Source organism: Pocillopora damicornis, chromosome 2 (assembly GCF_964200805.1).
Source record: "Pocillopora damicornis chromosome 2, jaPocDami1.2, whole genome shotgun sequence".
In the NCBI taxonomy this organism is placed as follows: domain Eukaryota; kingdom Metazoa; phylum Cnidaria; class Anthozoa; order Scleractinia; family Pocilloporidae; genus Pocillopora; species Pocillopora damicornis.
Window position 1 is genome coordinate 2,751,870 of NC_142671.1, and position 14,249 is coordinate 2,766,118.

The following is a 14,249-nucleotide window of genomic DNA, read 5'->3' on the forward strand; positions in this document are numbered from 1 at the left end:
AATAATTTTATTGACAAGCGTTCATTTCGCATGTCTTTTATAACTGACATGTTACACTAACGAATTTTTAGACAATTTTATCACTTAATTGATTCTGTAGATGTAATAATTGGTGGCTTATTTTTAGGGAGTCTTGTATTCTGTTTTAAGCCTACCTCAGATTTGTCATTCTACTTGTAAATCCGAAACTTCATTAAATTTAAATGAAAACCTTGCGGAGTTTCTATTGCAGCCCGTTACTCCGAAATGACTTTAAATTAAAGCCAATAAAATGTTAGATGGGGTCTGTATGCAAGTGTGGAATTTTGAATAAGCACGGTCGATCTTATTGAACAGGATTAGGACGATCTAAAACAGGCCATAATCGATGATACAATCGATCGAGCTTTACACTGATCTGCAATGCTAGCTACGATGCTTTTTCCTCGAGTTTTCGTTTCATATTGGTTTAGCTGGGAAATTTCCCATTACAGTACCACACTCAAAAATTGATGAGGGCTGTTTAGGAAGCAATAAGGAACTGAAAATCCAACAGTTCTCACACGGTTGTCATTGGCACTTAGTTCGGGGGGAACAAATGCCCATGAAAAACCAGTGTTTCATTCTGGATGTTTCCGTCGAGGAACCATAACAATATCATACTGAAAAGAAAAAAAAAAGGAAGGGGTTCTTGTTTTCGGGTTCTCGTTCTTAAATTCTCTTTTCGGGGATTTTTGTTTTCGCTACAACCAATTTTCAAGTGACCACGAACTGGGTGTCATAATCGCTTTTACGCTCGTAAATAACGCGTTCCTCGTCATATTTTTCAAACATTTCACTTGCTTAATCCGGAGTAACTAAGAAGGTAGAATGCGAACGAGGCACCTTGGTTTGCTTATACTTCTTTTTGTCGATCTGTAGGTTGTGTTACACGCGGCCAGCCGAAGTTTTTTTAGTGGGTCTGTTAACTTTAACGTTAGGTATCAATTCTTCTTAGTCACTAACTAGTTACACAAGAAATCAGGTAAGGATCAAAACACAACAAGTTCATGAATGGGCATTTAAATTATTTTTTAATTTTCAAAAGTGTGGCTATAAATAAACTAATTAACCTCTGTACGTACGATGTGTATGTATAAAAATGCTAAAAATTACTAAAAACGCGTTTTCCTGCTTGATTTTCTGCGTGGATCTAATTAGGCGCAATTAATGACTTGGAGAAAAGAATTTATCAAATCTTCTTGCTCATCCTTTCAGCTTCTTTCACAGCGTTGCGTAAACTGACATTGAAAAATGATAATAAAAAATTATACAATTACCAACTGTAAATTTTAGCACATATTGGCAAAGGACTAGAAATGTTAAATTCTTGTATAGGATCAATAAACTCAGGGGTCCTTTCGAGGATTGTCTATCTTTTCTTTTCTGCTGTTCGTGTTTGTGGGACGGCCTCTTGACGATTATATGTATTTGTTTTAACTAAAACTCAATTAATTTAATTAAAATCAACTAAATAAAACTTTAATTAAAACTTGGCTATTCGTCTTGCCCCGGAAATTGTAATGTTTCTTCGCGTTGTCCAGTTCGGTCTGTAATCATAATAGTCAGGATAATCAAACTCGTACGATTTAAGACCGAATTGGACTCTACTTATTCCTATTACCATTACCTAAAGAAAGATGAATATTGATATGCTGATTGCGAATAAATGATAAAAATGAGGGACATCAAACTGCTTTTTGAAACAGGGAGGAGGCGAGCGTGGCCTAGAGGTTAGGGCGCTGCACTTGTAAGCCGGAGGTCCCGGGTTCAAGTCCTCCTCCCTGCCACTGGATGGATTTGTCTTCGGTGGCCCCGAATTCAACTCCTGCACGCTTTGTAAATAGCCAACTGGTCTGCCTCCTACCAGTTGGGGTTTTTAACGAGTTTCTGTTCATTTACGATATTTGTTTCCTTATTTACACTGTTCCCAATTAGCACAGCAGTGCTAAAATACACTGACACTTAAATAAAGTTATTATTATTATTAACAGCCGAGCAAAGTCTTTCTTGAAGTCTACTGTTGCCATGGAAACCCGGTATGTCAGAAAATAGTCAACCCATGTTAGCAAAACCATTTTGAAACACCTTGAAAAGACGCAATAGGATCGTCCGAGAATTGTCACCCGATCTTAGTCATTCTTAGCGCAGATATAGCCAACCAAAGCTCAAATCGAGTGGAAGTAGTCGGCCGCTTTCTAAATCAAACAGAACTATGCACGGTATTCCGAGTCTCCATTTGCGCTGCCATTACTGCTTTCGTTCATCAAAAGCGCACTGCTACGTGACGAAGAAGCCGGAACTTTTCTTTTAAGATGAAGCTTGTAGCTCAGAATAGTGGAAAGAACTAGCAGAAGAAAGATCATAACCCCAAGAAAACCAATAGAAATCTCATAACCTGATGTACTTGATAACACGTCCTTTTCTTTTTCAGGATCATCTGTAAAAAGAAAACACTTTTGTAATCTCTCTATTGACTGGTAAAAAACTGTCTTCGCCTTTAGAACAGTTTTTCAATACATTATCGCATGACATTGGTTAAAAAGCCTCGAAGAGTTTTTTCTTTGGAGAAAAATGCGAGCCTGGTGACCAGGGCTTTTCCGAATCAGCACAGCGACTTAGAAAACAAGGTTTGCTACAGTTGCGATAAAATGATTTAATAGGAACATAGTTACCACACTGGCAAGAAAGAATCTCCCTGAAGGTAAACCCTGAACCGTTCCTTTCCAAAGAATGCACTTACAGAGGGGAGGATCCTGAGATACCTGCAGATAGCCAGCTTATACACAATGAACAAAGTGGCGCGCACAAATCTAGTCACCCCCCTTCCACCTTCAGAAATCCCGGCCACGAAGTGTCAAGGGAAGGGATGGGTGATGAAATGAAAGGGACTGGAAAATTCAAATTTCATCAAGCTTACAGGGAGGTTCCTGGAGTGGTGCAAAGGGCTATTAAATGAATATGAGAGTAACCTTCGCAATTATGAACACTACCTAAGCAATAGTGGAAATAAATCCTGAAAAAAATTCAGGCTTTTACGGGAGTTGAACCCAATGACCTCTGCCATACCAGTGCAGTGCTCTATCAACTGAGCTAACTAGGCAACTGGTAGCTTTTAATTCTGTTGTTTCGTAATAAACCCGTGAGTGATGAATGATTCCATAGTTCGAATTTATGTCTTCGTGTCATTTCTTCAAGTCGTTCAAAGGGTTATTAATTCACTCAATCTTCTTGACGACACTCCGAAAGGGATTGGGTGTTGTACTCATGGACAAACAGGTGTACATTCTCTATCGAGACAGTGGAGGAGCACGGAGGTACAACTGAGTTACAGTATTCCTTAGGGACGGTGCTTATAGAACGTCTTCCAAGTTGCAACTTATTTATGGATTACTATTTACTGCTTGTTTAACTGCTTGAGTTACATGAGCATTCCAGGTGACATTTTGTAGTGAATACCAGTAACATTGAACTGATTATGAACGAGTCAGCCCTTTCACTTACCAGGATTGATGATTCTTATCGTGGGGTGAGAATTGTTTACACATGATATGTTCGAGTTGAGAGTTGCATGAGATTCAACAGTTTTTGTCGGGCTGGTAGGATCAGAGGAGGTAAATTCAGATTGTGTTGGAGAGACCCTATTACACTCGTCTTCACTTTTGCAACGTGGATCTACAAAGACAGAAACATCGAAAATTAAAATAAATTAGAAATAAAAGGTCGCAAGATTGCACCGGACCAAACTTATTTATTTTTACAGAAGTCTGTAAAAACGCGTAATGATTTGGTAAAATCAATGATTTGACTGCCATAAACATGAAATAAATTTAATCTAAAATAATACGATGTCATCTTTCCTTTCACTGGTTGTAAACACTTTAATCATCGTTCCTTTCCTGTAGTGTGATCAATTAATTTTGTGACCCTGGAAGCAGTTGTGACACTGTAAATCAGCCCTCTTTTTTCCGTTTTCCAAATGAAAGGGCTTCTCCTTGAAACTTTTAACGGCGACTTGCCTGCATTGCTTGTGCAAACATAGAATTTCAGCTTCATTCTGTTTGTTCGACAGTTTCCACCAGACGTACTGTTGAGGGACTCTTTTCTTCCATCTGAAGTTGCTAGTCGATTAAAAAAAACTTAAACTATTAAAATTTTTTCAAAGAAATTCATACACCTCACTAAGTAACCTGAACCTTCCTGCTTAATAGACCTTTTCAGCTTCATACGTCATAGATTGGTCACGTGGTCCGACATGGGTAAACAACAGTAGCGGCCATACTCAATTAACTGCGAAGGGTAGAGAATGGTCCACTAGTGTTGCGTTTGTAACTGTCACAATATTCGACAAATTCTGATTTGTCTTTTCATAAATACCTTCAAGATTGTAAGCTTCAAAAGTAAATTATCCATGCTATATTTCAAGTCTTCAACTTGTGGTCCCACGAATTTGTGTTTCAATCTGCACGGTTTACTACTACTGTTCCCTCGCTCAAGGCCTACAGAATCCTGAACGTTACACAGCTTAGTCTGTGTGCTGCTGGTCTTATACTATTAGCTGGTGATATCTGTCCTTAACCTGGTCCTACATTTCAATTAAACAGTTCTGGATTATCGTTTGGCCCCAAAAGTAGAGTATTGGCTCTAGCTCATCTTAATATTCGTAGTCTGCTACACAAGATGGATCAAGTGAATCTCGTCATGGGCGGTGCAAAGTTGTTTAATTTATTTCAGACTTGGCGAAATGATATGATGCCTGATGACGAGATTCTTATGCCTGGCTATAGCTGTGTGAGGCGGGATCGCCAAAGAAAGGCTGGTGGAGGAGTGGCAATTTATTGCCGCGCTTCTATAAATTTTACTGTTCGCGAAGATCTAAATAATTAAAATGAAGCTGTTTGGATTCAAGTGAACCGAAATAATCTGTACACCTCTTGTTGTTGGTTGTATCTACAGACCACCAGATCAACCTAAAGACAATTTTATTGATAACTTCAGTGAGTCACTGTCTAAGATTGACTCTGGCTTTGACAAGGTCGTGCTTGGTGACTTTGACATTGATTTTCCAGTTGGAAGGAGAAATGCAAATTCGTCTCAGAAACGATTGCTCAAGGGAATTACTGAGCTTCACGATCTCAAGCAAGTGATTGAATCTCCAACGCGCGTCACGGAACACTCTGAATCTTTCATCGACTTGTGCTTTACCAATGCTCAACGAAAAATTACCGAGTCCGACGTTATAGATCCTGGTTTGAGCGATCATTCTTTAGTTTACTGCGCAATGAAGAGCGGTCGTTATCGAGCTCCACCAAAAACGATTCAATTTCGCTCGTATAAAAACTACAATAGAGACTCCTTTGTATCTGAACTCCGCCAAGTACCTTGGCATGTGGCTGTAAACAACCATGAAGATATCGATGACTGCATTAACACCTGGAGTAAACTATTCTCAGAGGTTGCCGAATCCCATGCTCCTAAAAGAACAAGCCGGGTCAGAGGCTTTCTATTCCTTGATTGAACTCTCACGTTACAGATCTTATGAATAAGCGCGATTACCTGCCTCTACCTGCCTGCTTCTATTTATAATTTACATTAATGATCTACCTGACGTTTTGCAGTTCTATCAGGTCACTTTAAATGCAGATGACACTGTTCTATATCTCGCCTCCAAATCTACTGTAGATTTACAAAGCAAGATTTATGCTGACTTAAGACGTATATGTAAATGGCTTCCGGTTATCCAACTTACTCTGAATGTTAAGAAATCCAAATTTTTACTTATTGGTAGTAGTTCCCGCTTAAGCAAAGTTGGGTCCATCCTTATTTCTGCTGATGATATCCCTCTCGATAATGTAGATTCTTATACGATTGTGATTAATAACCGGTTTTCCTGGACTGACCACATTGATTATATTCGTGGTAAGATCAGTGAAAAGTTAAGTCTCTTAAGGCGTATTAAATCTTACCTCCCCCTCAATGCTAGAATTATGTTTTTTAATAGTTTCATTTTACCTCTTTTTGACTATGGGGATATCATTTGGGGAGATCGCGGGAATGCCTCCTTAATGTCTGAGCTACAAGTGTTACAGAATAAGACCGCTCGCCTCATTTTAGACCTTCCTACGCACTTTTCTGCAGCTGAAGCGCTAAAGAGACTTGGCTGGAAGTCATTATTGCGACGTAGAAAAGAACATCATGCTATTTTTATGTATAAATTGATTAACAACCATTTCTGTCACTCTATCCCTATCACATTCAATGGTGATTTCATAGTAACTACACAAGATCGGGAGATGACATTCGCAAATCCAGTGCCACAGAAAGACGGGGTCATTGGTCGTCAGTAAATTTTAGCGCTGATATATGGAACGGGTTACACACCTCATTAAGGAATGCAGAGTCACTGCCTGCTTTTAAACGTGGCCTGTCCAAAGTCATCTTTGATTCTTAACGACATTCTTTGCTTTCTACCCTTTGTATATCCTTTTTATCTTTTACATTCCTGTATTTTTAACTAGTTATATTTGATGCTTGATGATTGTATATACTCTTTTAATCTTTTACATTTTTGTATGTTTAACTAGTTCTTAATCTAAACTTAGTATTCTTCTGAGGACCCTTCTGTAAACCACTTTGTGACGTTGGCATCCTCATTAAAGATTACTATTATTATTATCACAGTAAATTGTCTGACAAATTATTTTGTCTCGTCTCGATTTTAAATGTCATGGTTGTTTTTCGGTTTTTTTTAAAACATAGACTGTGAAATCTTAGGATAAAATAAGTAACATCGCGTACCAAAGTGTACAGAACATTTCGAAGACGAGGATTTTAGGTTTGCAGACAGCCGAACTAAGAGACTGAAAGCGGATGGCGCTTGTCCGTCATTGTTTTTATGGTCAATTTTTTCGCTACCGTACCTGTATGTGTGAATAGCTCGAGGTATGGAGGAGGGAGGGAGGGAAAGGGGGGGGGGGGTGTTTGTGCGTGTGTGATCACCCACGTCAGCGGCGTTCTGGAAAAGGACTGTTTATGATGTCAGTGATTGACATTTTGAGCGGAAGTCTTGATGATTCGACTTGATTTGACTTAACTCGGATAATGATGGTTTTCGTTAAGTCTCTGACTTCCGGTTTGAAGCCAGTATTGTCAATTTAACAAATAGATTCCGTGTTGCCATGCGTCTTAGCCTACGTGTTTCACCTTGGGGGGTAGGGGGGGAGGCTACACGTAGGCTACGTGCGTCTATTCAGTAGTAGATCACAGATAACGTCAAATATGTGGTCAGAAAAAAAATTTGGAAGATAAGTGATCATTATTTTTCCACATTTTTCTGTGCTCTGTTACTGCGAAACAGACTCATGGCAAAATGAAATCTATAGTTTAATACAACAAAAAAGCATAAACTTGTTATGGTGACGTCATCGATGTATTCCCCTCTAATAGGTCATAAATAGGTCATAACGGGAACCAATCAAAAAGCGTAATTCAGCTTATCGTATAATTTGAAATGGTGGGACCTACCTATAAAATAGTAATCTTTTCCTGGCTGAAATTCGGGCTCCTTGCTGGCGCTGAATCTTTTAAAAGTCACGGTGTAATATTTCAGTTTAAGCGGTTCGTCGCACAACCATAGTCTCGTATCAGTGGTCGTATTTATTACACACCGCTCGTAACTTTGTTTCCTGACCAGCCACAGATTTTCGTACTGTGGATCTACATAACTACTGTGAACGAGTCTTTTTACTATTGTAGCTGTGTTTGGGCACACGAAGATCACTTTAGACATTGGGTGAACGCATTGTGTCCTATTCGATGCAAATCTACAACAAACAATGGAAATGATCGAATGAGACTGATCTGTTAATAAGGTCGAGGGCTCGCATCCAGGCTCCAGTTTTTCGTTACTCACTGGATAGATCTCTATCCAATGGAAAGGGAAGTATGTAACGCTTATTCCTCAGGGAGCGATTTATCAGCTGCAAAGCGTTATCTGTTCTTTTCTGGGCTCTGAACAGCTGGATATCCTTTGCTATTCACCTGCGAGCAACTCGAGCGCAATTTGCACGATATTGTAATCGTCGCAGGAATAAATGAGTTGAAATCGTGTTTTCGTGCCTTATTATCTGAGTGTTTTATCATAAACTCAGTGTCAGTGGCTAGATGAACAAAAGCCTCTATTTGGCACCAAAAAAAGGCACAGATATTTGTCCGTGGATATAATCTGTTAAGATGTGAGCAGCTTTTCCGAGGAGGTGTTTTGTCACTTCCACTTCGATGAATAGTCGTTCGTTATTTTCTTGTGTTTTCTCTTGTATCTAAGTACCGTAATGTTTCTAAGAGCTTTAGACTGATAGACAAAAAGCTGTATAATCATAGTCAACATCTTATATCATGTCAAAAGCTTTTTGGCTGAGTAAGGGCTCCATTATTAGGCAAATATAGATGCATAATTTTCTCACGATCACTTCAGCACGATTTCTCATGTACCATTTCTGAGACTTTTTGGGATTCAGGATTGATATACGATTTCATAAAATCTCTATGTGAGTAACAGACAAACGTGTGACAAGCAGAAACAAAGTCACATCATTCTATGCATGCAGCAGGTATCATCGCTATAAATAAGCTTGATGTAAAGGTCAACACAAGTCAGCTGAATCTGTTTCAAACAAATACCTGTTTAGACCCATAACAACAGGCAAGATCAGGGGAAACCTGCACTTAGGAAAACCAATGGCTTAATGTTTTTCATTATTGATGTTCTTTTAGCAATTGTCTTTTCTGCCTGAGCTGGTTACTCGGCAACCGATTAAAAAGATCCCCCATCAACATGGCAGCCACCAACATTAACAAATATCTAGCAACTGTTTTCGTAACTGCGTCTAAGCACTCACGTGATGTTTTCGCCAAAGGAGCACGATCGAGTTCATTCCTTCCGGCTATTTTCTGCTCTGACGAAGCGAAGCCAAGGCCAACTTCGATACCATATTGGAGTAATTAAAAACTAATACCAGCAATTTTTTAGATTAGCACAAGTCCTTGTGATGGTAGAGAAGAAATAATAATAGGTCTGAGGCTAATTATGAAAATGAAACAAAATTTGAATAAGCATGGTTCGAAATGGGTATAAAAATTTACATGAAACAGATTCGCAACAGATTTATCTTAATAGCAAGCTAAAGATTTTTCATTGTATCTTGATGTAACGTTCTTCCTTAGGCTTGCCAAGTTGAGAGCTATGTAAAAGCGAAATTCAAGTTGTTCTGATTACGTCATCGACTAAAGATAAACATTTTGCCTAAGTCGATCTTCAAGGCTTTCACGCAATGGATAAAATAAGTGTGATGCTCAGAACCATAACTTGCTAAAAATAAAAGATATGTAGTACTTCAAATTAATTTTTTCGCCGCTCTGCAAAGTCGAAAATTCTTAGCATCATCATTAGATACATAAGGGATTTTCGCCAAGAAGCAAGGTGCATAACAATTGTGATATACGTGTGCAACCAAAACTCCGTCGGCTGGAAGGCAAATTGATGTACCAAAATTAGCTAAAATTCTTGTATTTCCTTCTCAATCAAGCTGGAAGTAAGTTTCTGAGAAGATATTGGTGGCATAGGGGAATTATTATGCGAGTCCTTTTCTTTTCGCAAAATTCATTAGAGAATTTCCTTGCTATAAGCATTTAAATTATTAACTGAATTATGGCAGGTTAGCCTTGTGGTAAGTTGGCGACTTATAAGTCTTCTTTTTGCTAAGTTAAGCATAAAACTAGCTTGAAAGAAACAGGAAATAACGAAAGAAAAACAGGAAAAGGTGTAACAAGTACCTGGTTTTCTTAGAAATAAAATTGCACTTGACGTAAATATTAATGGTCTGGTGACATAGTGTAAATGTCGACAATTTCTCTAGAATTTCATTGCTGGACTTCAAACCAGGTGTTTGTGAGTTATTTTTCAAGAGCTTCCGAAAGCATGAATATAAAAGATGGCATTCGTAGGCAATATGAAAGCGGCAGGAGCTTAAATTTTCATTTGTATAAGTAAATTGTTAATCCACCTCAGTGAACTTGTGTCATATTTGCAAATGATAATCTTTCTTTGTTCTCACAAACAGAGTATATCAGACTGAGAACAAAAAGAGAAAGTAGTTTACTGCTCTTATCGTTCAAATCACGGCAAAGTTTCAGCTAAAGAAAACGAAAACATCAGCCACGTTCCCTCTGCATGAGGTCCAGGGTTAATAAAAGATTTTCGCGCTGCAAGAATTATCCATCGAAATTATTAAACGATAAATTTCCTTCTCTCCTTTTGATTCGCATCAGATTTGTTTCCAACACAGTGCATAAACATATAACGTCTTTGTCGATTGAAAAAATTGGTCCAAAATTGCCCTTACCTCTAAAATACAATAACATCTTTGTTAACATTTTGACAGTAACAATCGAATCATCTCATATTCCTCGGTGGCTGCTTATACAATAGATTCCGTAGATGTAAGCTATTAGTAACCCTTCTTTTACGTTTTTAAAGTTGTTATCTGAAGTGTTGACAAGCCTCGAAATGTAAACGTTTGCAGCGGCACTTACTTTGGATTATGTCTTGTCCATTGAATGGATGGATACAGTTCACTTCTACCAGAGTCAATCAAAAGCGAGAGTATTATACAAGCGCGCTGAATTAGGCTAACAATTCCCATGTTTCACTTTCCAAACACTCACAGAAACAGATCCTAACATGTTCTGTTGTTAATGAGCGAGGAACGTGCTTATATTTCCTTGCCAAGATACTCAAATGCTTTTTTACGGAAGTGTTGATTTGCATTCGAAACAAACAAATTTACGTGTTGTTAATCACGAGACCGGAAGTGAAAATGCAAGGAAAAATTAACAAACATTCCCGCCGAATCATTTGCCTTATTTTACATCGTCGTGTTTTGTAACATTAATTAACTTTCAAACGTTGACTATGGTTTCTCCTTCGCACAAATTACCAGTCTACTTCTTTCAAGGAAAAAAAATATGAAACTCTTGGGAGTCGGAACATGGTGACAGAACTCTAAGAACTCGTGATTTTTATGAGACTTTTCCCTATAATGCCCTGTTACATAAATAGATATACTCTTGATTCAGCTTGTTTCACTGCTTAAGCGTTATATTCCTTCACTTAACTCAAAATGCGGTGAAGCTATTTATAAACAATTGACAAAATACCAGACGGTCACATGAAAATCCCGAGTTTCAGTTATCCGAATATTGAGTCAATATTTAGAAGCCTATATCATGTGACGCTCTGCAAGAACGAAATACGGCATCATTACGTCCTTCTTTATTTTTTAATGTCGCCAAGGTATATATACGTCGTTCTTTTTTATGTGTTTGTTTGAGTTCATAATGTTTATTATTCTTTAGATATATCTTTTTAACCCTTAGCATGCTGACTTTGAGTTCAGGTTACAATCCCTTAAACTGACTTTATTTTCAGAAACGCACTCATACACGACAGTTGATCCTTTCAAAAGCATTGAAAGCTTTGCTTTTCATCAAATCCAAACAACCTATATATCAAATTAAAGCTTAATAAATTTCCTTTCTGATTATTCTATTATAATAAACTTTGAACCTAAGTTGCTTTTAAAATTTAGCTATGAAATCATGTTTTTGTCAAAGGTTATACATTAACAAATAACACATCATATTAATTTCTTCCAGAAATTATCTGTACAAGCCTAAAATGGCAGCCAGAGTTAAGTCCTAGTCCACCAACTTGATAAAACAATTCCTGTGACTGTGAGAGCATTTTTTTCTCAAAATAGTAGCAAAATTGCATATTTGTCAAGTTAACACATAATCAAATTAGGAATTTATATACATTGTTTGGTTTTGAATTAGTTCAAAACAGTCAGCTCAGTTGAATGGGTCTTTGGTCTAAATTTATCTATTTCTGTGTTTGAATTGACTTCAAAACCTAACAAAACCAAAAAAAAGATGAATAATGGCTATGGTCAGTTGATCAATTGGTTTCAGCATCCACATTATCATTATTGGCATCATGTCTTCAAATGTAGGCAGCAACATAATCCTCAACAGTGTGGTACAACTGGAAGCAGTCTTGCATACAGAGTGCTACTTTACAGACACTGCACTGAAAGCTAGACTCCTTCCCTGGCCTCTTCCTTTTATCTCCTGTCCTTTTTAGAATCTTCTTTTGAGCAGGAAAGCAAACCACACATGCCCAGGTGATGTTGGACTTCTTCCCAGTACCCAGTATTTTCTCTGGGAAGTGACCTCCAACTTGAAGGTGGGTTAAGCCTTCGGCTGACCTCCTTGGGCGGCCTATTGGAGTGAGAGAATGGGAGATGCCAGAATTCCTAATAAGCTCCTTCACAAGCTCCCTTCAAAAGGTCCTTTGCAGCACAGGTGACCAGGTTCTTTGCTTGTAGAGGATATAAGCATTCAGGATGCTTAAGGAAAACAGATGGAAGAACACTTTCTTCCACCATTTCATGGTGCGTCGCCTGAAGCAAGAATAGGCCACCATCTGATCACACCTGTCAACTGCCCCCATGAACTTGTTGTAGTCATGTACAATCTCGGGTTTAGTGATTGGGCGCCCAGTTTCAGGGTGATTTCGGCCAACTTCTACATCTGCAATGGAATGAACTGATGACAGCATCTGGAAAACTCTGCGGTCCCTAAATTTAACTGTCAGCAAAGTTCCATTGTTCATAACAAACTTGTCACCTTTTTTTTTCACTTGTGCCCTTTTAAATTCCTGGGGAATACCTTTCCTGTAGTGGGCTGTTCCACAGGCCCCAGTGTTCTGCCTATAGAGCTCAGCAAATAAAGTAGGTGATGTGTAGTAGTTGTTAACATACAAACACCTACCCACATTCAAATAAGGTTGCATGAGCCTCATGACTAAGTCATGTGTTTTGCCTTTAGCACTGAGTGGTTCTTGGTTTACACCAGTGTAAATTTCAAACCTACAACAATAGCCATTACTTGAGTCACACAACTGGTATGACTTAACACCATACTTATCTGGCTTGTCTTGATTGTACACTTTGAAGTGCACTTTTCCTCTGAATGGAATCATTCCCTCATCTATGCAAATATTTTTGCCTGGCTTCCAGACATCTGAAAAATTCCCAGTGATAACACTGTATATAGTGCCAAGCTTGTTTACTGGGTTATACCCTTCCTGTCCTCGAGGAATATAATTATCATTATTGCACAAGTGAAAAAATGTTAAAATGTTCATAAATTTGTCTCTTGACATAATTTGAGGGAAAAAGGGAGTAGATAAAACCTCGTCGGTAGACCAGTAATCCTGGATATTCTCTTGATTCACCAGGCCCATTGCAATTATCACGGCAAGAAAAGCTTTCATCTCACCAGATGTCACACCATCCTCAGGCCAATTTCTAAACCTCGAGTGCTGAGGTAAACGATCTCTTCGCTGTAAAGATGCAATTGTTTCCTTTGCATATTTATTTGTTTGGGATGCAATCTCATCGAATAGGTTTTCAGGGAAGAGGAGATGAAAGTAGTCAGAGAATGATGGATTGTCAGGAAGCTCCACATTCAACCCTCGATCAGCTGTGAAGTCAAACCTTCGCGGGATACGATCGCCAAGGACCCAGTTGTCTTCTTCGGTTTCCTCTTCGCTCTCCCCCTCGCCATCACTGTCTTCTTCTCTTCTGTCACCTTCTTCTTCGCTGCTTTCAGAACTATCCGTGTTTTCATCAAAATCGCTATCCTCGCCACCAACAACTTCATCGATAGTTCCTTCATCAACAAATACAATATTAGCCGCCATCTTTGTTTATCAGTGTTACCGCGCAACAAAATATATTTCATGCTAATTAATTCTTTTATTCTACTCGGATCTTCGGAACTCTGTCGGATGCTTAATTTATGTCCCTTGGGTAGGCCCATGACCGTAAAACCACATAAGCCCGACATATTCCGAACTTCTTCGCCAATAAAACGATGACGTTCGGAAACCCGGAATATTCCGGGAGCCGCACGATAATCGTAAGGCTCGATAACCGGTCGCTATTCGGGAATTGAGCCCACGATGACCGCACTCGAAAGAGCAGCGGAAATCGAACCATTTTTAAGTAATTTTTTTTATGGAAAAAAAAAATTCCATGTTAGCGTGTAGAATGGCATGTTGCTCGCACCGATCAGATCGCCGCATTTGGGTATGTATCTCGCACCTATCA

The 14,249-nt window shown here is 38.6% G+C and overlaps 1 protein-coding gene across 1 annotated transcript; it reads right to left on the reverse strand.

Moving 5' to 3' along the window:
- Positions 1–1,032: 1,032 nt before the first annotated feature.
- On the reverse strand, positions 1,033–10,874 carry LOC149049538 (ephrin-B2-like). The gene is made up of 5 exons (XM_089197005.1): positions 10,609–10,874; positions 7,543–7,841; positions 4,038–4,139; positions 3,523–3,693; positions 1,033–2,458 (listed from the first exon to the last, which is right to left on the reverse strand). The coding sequence occupies exons 1-5, from the start codon at positions 10,716–10,718 to the stop codon at positions 2,232–2,234; spliced, it is 909 nt and encodes a 302-aa protein (XP_089053131.1). The 5' UTR covers positions 10,719–10,874; the 3' UTR covers positions 1,033–2,231.
- Between the last annotated feature and the right edge of the window lie 3,375 nt (positions 10,875–14,249).

What these genes read in the sequence shown, in the direction of transcription:
- LOC149049538 (XM_089197005.1), bottom strand. Translation starts at nt 10,718, where the DNA reads ATGGGAATTGTTAGCCTAATTCAGCGCGCTTGTATAATACTCTCGCTT. An exon ending in TGGACAAGACATAATCCAAA is followed by an intron (nt 7,842 to 10,608) that starts GTAAGTGCCGCT and finishes TGTTTGTTGTAG; the next exon opens with ATTTGCATCGAATAGGACAC. An exon ending in TGTTTGCACAAGCAATGCAG is followed by an intron (nt 3,694 to 4,037) that starts GCAAGTCGCCGT and finishes CTGTCTTTGTAG; the next exon opens with ATCCACGTTGCAAAAGTGAA.